This window comes from Miscanthus floridulus, chromosome 8 (genome assembly GCF_019320115.1).
Source record: "Miscanthus floridulus cultivar M001 chromosome 8, ASM1932011v1, whole genome shotgun sequence".
Classification (NCBI taxonomy): domain Eukaryota; kingdom Viridiplantae; phylum Streptophyta; class Magnoliopsida; order Poales; family Poaceae; genus Miscanthus; species Miscanthus floridulus.
The window spans coordinates 49,033,493-49,042,690 of NC_089587.1; the positions used below are offsets into that span (position 1 = coordinate 49,033,493).

Consider the following 9,198-nt stretch of genomic DNA (forward strand, 5'->3'; position numbering starts at 1 on the left):
GTAATTTGACCATTGTTGTTGTTGCCCCCATCGTTGTCTCTGTTGTTGTGGAGCAGAGTTATTGATGACAATATTTGCGTCTTCTTGATATTCAGGGAATTCAACCCCCAAATATTCTCCACATATATTTTGGGAATTGAAAGCATCTTGTATATCTTGACGATCCTTCTTGTAATTGGCTCGCTGTTCAAGCCAATTCAACAAGATGTCTATCTTGTTTGATAGTGCACACACCTCTTCTAGTATTTCTTCACTCTTACTGCATGATTGAATATTGCATTGGGACCAGCCTTGATTAGAGGCTATCTTCTCCATAAGAGTTTCAACTTTTCCAATGGTGAGTGACATAAATGATCCTCCAGTAGTTGCATCAAGTTGTTCACAAGCTTTCTGAATTAATCCATGGTAAAAGCTTTGCATGAGCAACCATTCTTCCATCCCATGATGAGGACAATCTGAAATGTATTCTTGAAAACATTCCTATGCTTCTGGAATGGTTTCTCCTTTTTGCTGTTGGAAGTTGGAAATCTTTCCTCTTAAGGCATTGGTCTTGCCTAAACACTTTGCCCATGTGTTGATGTCTTCTTTATTGGTGTAGAACCAATGCTTCGCTCTTTCCACTAGCAAGAATGGAAACAAGCAGAGTAGTATGATGTCTTGAGCAACGTCCTTGATGACGATTGTGTTGCTTACTTCCAGAAAATTATGGAGATGAGCACTAGCATCTTCATGTGCCTTTCCACTGAATGGAGTAGCTTGCACCATGTTGATGAGACTTGGCTTGAGCTCGAACTCAAGGTTGTTGGTTTTGAGTGTTGGTCCAGTGCGAATGTTCTCAGTGCTTGGAGCAGAGAATTCACGCAGAGTCTTTTTAGCCGTAGCTTCAGAAACTAGTGTTGAGCTTCCTCTTGATTGGTTTGATTGTGATTGATGGAGATTGTTGGTGAATAAGAACCAATCCTATAATGCCCTGTATAAGATATGAACAAAGACAAACAAGGGTAAGCCTGCTAAAGCAGAGGTGCAAAGTTATGATTTCGTCTATAAGTATTTATTTGATTAATTCTCTTAGCCTTGTGCCCCTCCCCGACAACGGCGCCAGAAATGCTTGTTGGCATTCCTTAGCACCACCTTAATACTAAATTATCATCCCTAGCAATGATGCTAGAAATGCGTTGGTTGATAATTATTAATGACACTTGTAAACTCAGAGAAAATCATATATATTAAGTATTTGCAATCGCACAGATAATATACCATTGTAGCATTTCACCTGGGAGTATACCAGGTATCATTATTTATATTTTATCCACAGGGAGGAGCGATGGGGTGGCTGGAGATATTGACAAATATGTATACTTATGACAAGATCATTAACTCTCATGCTATAGCAGGGATAAGTCAAATGATAAATGTAAAGCATTGATAGTATTCCAGAGATAGAAATAGATACTCATAAATATAGTATGACTAGGCAGGAGATTAGTTAAGAGCAAGAGATTTCTAAGTCATTCCATATTTACCAAGTCTTTTGTACACCCAAGTATATAGACTTTCATCTATAGCATAATTAACTCTGTATCTATGCATAAGGAACATTACTAAGGAAGATCAAGAATAGAGCTTGACTCCCTTCGCAACTGGGTTCTACTTGCTCTACAAATGGGGAGTGGACTACAAAGGACTGAACGGGAATGTCACATCCATGATCAACCACATGACCCAGAGTGCAGAATGCATCCGCAGGTAAACAATATTTAACCACCACGCTTACATATTATCGACCACTTAACTCACTCGAGTATTGAGCTAAGCGTTTTGCGAACATATGCATAAATTCATCATCAATCATAACTATATCAAGCATACAACTAGAGCAAACTAAGAACATAATAAATAGCAACATAATATTGAAGTGGCACAAAGTCATAAATAAAGAGGGGTACAATGGATATACCGGCCTCCAGGCGACGAATCTGAAATCCTGAGCAATAGCCCAAACTCTACTTGAACCTTGCTAGCTAGCCTATACTAGAACTTTGAAGATCTAGAGCTCTATTATCTTCTCTCTAGAAACCCTAATTTCTGATCTACTCTTGACTTATGGCAGATTGCAAAGGAGGGGGGGGGGCAGGGGCTGGTATATATAGGCCGGAGCGTCAATTCTGAGCCCTCGGATCAAACCGACTTGAATAAACGACAAAGATGCAATCCTTAAGGCAGCAGAGAACCGACTTAGCAAGGTGGAGACTGACAGGTGGGGCTAGGGACCGGTCGGCCCCACCTGGCGATGCCTCGGCCTCCGCTTCGGTGTGGTGTCTTCTCGAATCCTCTAGAACCTTCTGGGGTAGTTTTAGCTGCGGATAAGTGTGATTTACTTTGACGATTTGATCCTCCTTGTCAGTTTTCTGTATAAACCCTACTAAAAACAAAGATTCACCAAAACTCATGGAAATTGTCAGTTTAATCCCCTAAATCTATATTGGTGATCATTTTCATGCATGATTTCAAGTTATATTGATGGTTCATGATGGATGGTAACTACCATCAACAACATCCTCACACTCTAGCCAGTATCTCCAAGAAAAGGTCAAGGACAAGGAACATCTCTAGACCTCCACATCACTGTTGGCGGTGCTTAACTCACATATTTAACCATCAACACTTGCATAAAATCCTAGCATACATGCACTAAACGTAGAAATAGGGCTTTAGAACTAACAATCTCCACAAGTTTTGGTGTTTGACCATTTGCAGGAGGGCATTCAAGGAATACATAGGAAATACATTCAAAATGCGCAAAGAAACCAAAGCATAACACCATACTGTGCAAAGCAAAAGAGCCTAAGGGGAGAAGGCCTACTTACCAGCAGAATCAGGGCCTGAAAGAGAGGAGAACAAGGACAAACCCAAATCAAATCACTCTTTCTTAGTGAAAGCACTACATAGGCCCACTCTAGAAGCCCTAAGGAATTCACCCACCGAAGAAGGGCCAATTTGGCACCAGTTGGGGGGCAGCCGACCCTAGGGGCTGGCTCCAATCGGCCCAAAGTTTGGTCGGTGGTCTCCCACCTCCTCTCCAACGTCGGTGGAATAGGTATTTGCGGAGGAATTGGTCTAGACAATGGAGGTTTGCCCAAGATAGGAAGGAATCAAGAGAATATGCCATGGGACATTCCCTCTCCTCCACCTATAAAAGGGAGACCACCCCCTCCTCATTACAACACACAAGGAGCAAGAGCACCTCACTTGAGAATCATTCCAAGGGCTTAGGCCCTAGCTAGCTATCTAGAGTTGTGTAGTAGGGAGAGATGTGAGGGAGAGTTTGGGGAAGCGCCAAACTTGTTAGTGTCTCCCCGTCTTGTACCTCAACAAACACATACGCTATACTTCGTTGGGTTCTCCCGCTAAGTGAGTGTTCGTGGTTCTTTTGGTTGTAAAGTCTTTCGATTAGTTAAGCTTTACTCTTACTTGTTTGCGGGTTCATCATTCGCTCTCACAACGGATACTCTAGTAGAGGGCCCTGATAAAGACAGATAACCCTAAGCAATGCTAGAGTAGTAGTCGATAGCGTAGACGTGGTGTCTAGGCTAGAGGCTACCTTCGTTTGCCTCGTCCCCCATGGTTGAGGGGTAGACGGTAGGTGGTGATAGCCCTATCCGTCCGTTGTAATCCCCCACGTCCGGGTTCAATGTAGAGCTATGGGCCGACAATTCTTAGCAGACCAAGTATTCACCGGTGCCCGAAGCAAGCAAGTGGAAGTAGAGTTTATCTATCCTTAGACCCTAGAACCTTAGAATCCATCTCAACCGCTATAAACTCTACCCTTGTGTTGTCCTTGGACAAACTAGCTACAAGAGTACCACTGTTCCAGTGGAAATATGATACCCTGAACACTTCTAGGTGAAATGCTACAATGGTAATTCCGTGCGCTTGCGGAATCTTTCTGTATGCGTTAAGAAATACCAACAATCACCTTCCTAGTATATGAAACCGTCCGAACATCTCCAAACCCTAGACAAAACCCTTCAATTTGTACTTGCATCGCCTTTCGAATATATAAGGGGAGGCATGGGCTCCCATAGATGGGGACAATCGGACTGAGACCAGTTGATCAGATGATCTCACCAAGAACCCTAGACCAATACCGCACTATCCCCTACCACACTCTCTCTTGTTTGAGAATCCCTAACACGAAGAACACCATACTGCTGGATGTAGGGCTTAGAAGACCAAAATAGGATAAATTGCCCGTGTCCCTAAGTGTTTTGAGTGCTTAAGCCACCAAAGGTCCACACATCTACCCTCGGCGGACAACACGATGCTTGTTGTGGTTACAAACCCATGACAATTGTTGAATAGTGTATTCTTTGTTCACCACTGAGGGAATTGCACTTCTTATTTTTAGATAATAAAAACATAGTTAAAATATATAGTATAAAAAGATATGGACTCATTAATGCATGCAAATACGACAAGCTCTAAAAATGGCACCCTACTCTTCTCATGGGAGGGTCGAGGATTTCACAATGCTACCAAATCACCAAAGCCACTTTCTCGTATGCCGCCAAAAGAAAAATTAATAAGCACAATAAATAAGCATATAAAGAAGTTTAATCTGGCTACTACTTAATTCCGTCAATCCCCCCCCCACATCCCCTCCCCCTACCTCGCCAATTCCTTCTACACAGCACCTCTATTCTAGATCTATGGCTTTCTCGGCAAGAACGATTTCAAGGGAGATGGAGGTGCAGATGGGGAAGGGCCCACCATGTTTGAATCCCTTCCTGATGGTAAACCCCCTTTTGCCCCCTCGGTATGTCTCTTCCTGGTCATCCAAGCCTGCACTAGTTTTCCAATCTAGCATGAGCAATGGTCATGGAGCATTAGATTTATGTGGGAAAAGAAAAAGGGGCTGGAAGGTCGTTGATGTGGAGTACTTGTTCAGCAAGATTCTAACTCCAAGCGATGTTGGCAAGCTGAATCGTCTATTGATCCCAAGGCAATGCGCTGAGGAGTGCTTTCCCAAGATTTTAGAGGCCAAGAGTGGTGAAGATGGTGATGATTTCCTCAATTTTGAGGACTTCTCCACAGGGTTAATCTGGCGCTTCCGCTTTTGCCTCTGGAACAATAGCAAGACCTATGTCTTGACCAAGGGCTGGCACGCCTTTATCAAGGAGAAGAATCTCAAGAAAGGTGATGTTTTATCCTTCTACCATGGTGTCGATAAGACTACAAGCACAAACCACTTGTTTATCCATATCAAGCCCCATGCTAGTACCATTTCTCTGCCACATCATGTGCCATGTACGATCTTCTCTCCATCTAGCTTGATGATTGATGATCAGGTCCATGAGAGCCTTGGCTTTGGTACAAGCCATGGAATTGTGCCAGCATCGAAGCCTTTGTCCTTTGGATCTAGGGAGTTGATGCCTCCAACTAATCTGATGCCACAACAATCAACATTTCCTGAATCGACATCACTTGAAATTGTAAGGGCAGAAAAGCGTTTGCGACTATTTGGGGTCGACATTGACATCCCTTCTCATGACTGTGGTGATGAGTCTTGCAGTGGATCCACCAAGAATGCTGCTTCAATTGTCCTGAACATTTTGGATGAATAAATCACTCTATAGTTCTAGGTGGTGCTACTATGTTGTTTCTACATCATTAAGTGCTATATATTGTAAACCAAAGTTGTTGGTTACTTTATCTTACTATTTCTGGGATTATAATCTATCATAAACTTTGTATGTTTCCTTGACTTGTCTATCTATCTATGTGTTGTCTATTTATTTATATCCATCTAACGAATAAAGCTTCAAATACACAAAGCCAATAAAACTATTGTTATTTGCATCAATATGTTAGGTAAACCTTAAATAGTTAAATGAGCCTTGTGAAGCTGAAGGTGATATTTAGATATTTTACTTTCACTTTAGAAGATTTTCATCTATTTATATACATGTGTGGTAACAAATTAAGTGTTCAATTTCTTGTTGTGTAAAATACCATATATGTTCCCTGCATGATAAATTTTGGACATTGTTATCTATTTTCACGATTTTATCTTTTATTGCCAAGGGAAGCACAAATAATATTTTTAATGGAATGGTAGAAATAGTTTTCTATATGTGCAAGATCCTTATTGATATATATGTTTATGATTTGGTTACAATCGGATTTGAGTTGAATTAGGGGTTAGGATAGATTTTGAGTTGGACTCTATATCCTGGGGACATAAATATGAGCCCAACCATGTTTTTTAATGGAAAATCCCAACCCTGTTGTAAAAAAGAGATGACTTAGTGACAGGTTTGGGTGGTGACAAGGCCACAAGAGCACTCAGATACCAGTGTAACTGTTGTTTATGTGGACACGCTCTCATAGTCATGCCTCATGGATGCAGGCAAACAGCTGAACCTATTTTCAAAGCATCGTGCCTCAATATTATTTTTGTTTGTGCATTTTCTTCCATGATATTTATGCTTTCGTGTTCTTAGGTATTAGGTTTGTAGAATATTTTATTGAGCATGTACTCTAACAAGTGGTATCAAAACCCTGTTGTAACAAAGACATGACTTAGTGACACGTTTGGGTGGTGACAAGGCCACAAGAGCACTCAGATACCAGTGTAACTGTTGTTTACGTGGACAAACTCTCATAGTCATGCCTCGAGGATGCATGCAAACAGCTGAGTCTGTTTTCAAAGCATTGTGCTTCAATATTGTTTTTGATTGTGTATTTTCTTCCATGATATTTATGCTTTGGTGTTCTTAGGTTATTAGATTTTTAGAATATTTTATTGAGCATGTACTCTAACAAGTGGTACCAAAACCCAATATCTCATTTTTTTCTCAATCCTATGTGTCGCTGCTGATTTCGGAACTTGGTACGCACATAGCTGAAACACATACCAATTTTTTTTTATTGTTTAACTTTTTTTCCTAAAATGTATTCACATTTATATCCCTGGATGTTTAATTTGCGTTTTTGGACCCTAGGGTCGGCGCCGTGGTCTATGGCGCCAAGGTAACATGTCTCGGCGCCGTAGACCATGGCGCTGAGCCTCGATATCTAAATGGCGTGGCAGGACGATGTGGTGCTAATGTGGCCGGGCTCGGCGCGCCGTGGACTATGTCATCAGGCTCGGTTTCTATAGTCCTCTGCTCAGCACCATATCTTGAGCCTCGACCTTATCTTCTATTTCCAAGACCGCTAGGCTAGCTGCTAGTTGTAGTAGCTGTCATAGTCCTGAACATAGCCCCTCCATCTCATGAGCAAAGCAAAATATGTTTTTTTAGTTCTTCAGGAAGTTGGATAAAGCTGGAAATACTAGCTTCTTCCAATCCAATTTCTCTGTTATCTTCCCTGAAAAAATGTTTTACCGAATGTTTTTGAAAATAGTTTTAGCTTCAGTGCTGAAGCTACTTCATGATACTGAAAATTTTACTTCACTAATGAAGCTGAGCTGTACCAAATAAGCTCTCATTTAATTCATTTGCTGCTGGTTTGACTAGATTCACTCAAAGCTTTACTAGTGAGTGGTGACTATATACGATTTAATATTGGAGCAAGTTTTGATGAATGCAAATTCAGATTTGAACTCTTTACTTTGTATTCGTATTCAAGAATATTTATATTCGTAATTATATGTCACAAAGAAATTTAATGTATTCAGATATCCGAATTACATCCGTATTATTTTCACTTTTCGAAGAGTCAAACATTTTTAACTTCGACTAGATACATAAAAAAGTTATTAGTATTTATGGTACATGATAAGTATTATTAGATTAATTATAAAATATATTTTTGTAATAAACTTAAAATTTTGACTAACCCAAAGCGGACACTTATTTCTAGATAGAGAGAATAGGTGAGAGATGAGACATATGCATACTCTACCTGATGTGGGCCGTGGGGAAAGGAGATGCACAAAAAATAGGAGATTGGATAGATCCATATGCGCACACACATGATGAAGTGAAGCAGGCTATAACTACTGCATGCAGCCATGAGCCAAGCACGCTACTCACCTCTCAGCTAGTACAAGTCTACTAGAGCTAGCATTCATGAGCTTGCTTTGATTCCTTCTTCGACGCCAAAGGCAGAAAGCTTACACAGGCCACGTCTTTTCCGATCCTGTACATGGCCGACGCGTGGGGTAATATCGCCGAGCCTTGTCCACGTCAACGCCACGATAGATGTCCACGCTCTCAGCGCCTCCAACCTTGGCACCGTGGCCCTCAACATCGAGACGTAGTACCATGGCACCGTGGGTCATGGACCCCCTATGTCCAAAAACGAAAATAAAACATCCAATGGTCTAAATGTGAATGTTTTTTTTAAAAATAAACTAAAAAATAATAAATACAGAAACACATACGGATCAATATTTTTTGCGAGAATGTACATATCAAATTACTAGCAGATGCCCGTGCGTTGCTACGGGAGAGCCTCAATTTTTTCTATGCAAAAGAGTATAAAAAAAGAAACTACATGTAAATATATCTTTGAGATCTCATTGAAGTAGAATGTCAAACAACAACAGACAGGACACCTGAAGTGCTAACCAGTTGATATTGTCCAACTCCAGTTTTGGCCTGTGCATAGTTCTCAAATTATTGCGAGGTTGCTTTACAACCATAGCTCTGTACAGATTCGTGGATACCTTGGAATACCACGATATTTGAGGATGGAATTTAATCAGCACCAGCGTAAAAGTGTTCTGATTATCTTCTTCCCTAGCTATGCAATCTGACCCACCTTCCTCCATATCTCCATTGACTGAAATGAACCACAGCATAGGTAGGAAATCCAACGATAAAAATCCTGAAACATAAATCCTGCCCACCACCACAAGCACTCACTCGAATAAACGTAACTTTTGACAGAAGTGTCAATGTGGTCATGCTTCACCAGCTGCGACACCATCATCCTGCCTAACATTGTAGCCACCTGCATTGATCGATGATAAGTAAGGTCCCTTGCATCCTAATAACTGATACAAATATGTTAGTTGCGCAGATAATAGGAACACAGAAGATAAAATTGAAACATGGTATAATATCAAAATTTCAGCTTCATTGACTTAGGATCCAGGATACTGAAACTCAATCAGTTTGGCATATGAAAATGTTTCTTCACATGCAAAAGGACTTATTTAAGGATAAGGTGTAAAGTCCGCAAAACAAA

At 40.9% G+C, this 9,198-nt stretch overlaps 1 protein-coding gene and 1 non-coding gene across 2 annotated transcripts; both read left to right on the forward strand.

Annotated features, from left to right (window-relative positions):
• The first annotated feature begins 436 nt into the window (after window positions 1-436).
• LOC136478577 (small nucleolar RNA R71) lies at window positions 437-543 on the forward strand. Its single transcript, XR_010764301.1, has one exon. It is a non-coding gene; the product is annotated as a small nucleolar RNA R71 (small nucleolar RNA).
• Window positions 544-4,865: 4,322 nt separating this feature from the next.
• Window positions 4,866-5,624, forward strand: LOC136469016 (B3 domain-containing protein Os02g0683500-like). The gene has a single exon (XM_066467372.1). It carries the CDS (start codon window positions 4,866-4,868, stop codon window positions 5,622-5,624), a length of 759 nt encoding a protein of 252 aa, XP_066323469.1.
• The last annotated feature ends 3,574 nt before the right edge of the window (window positions 5,625-9,198 follow it).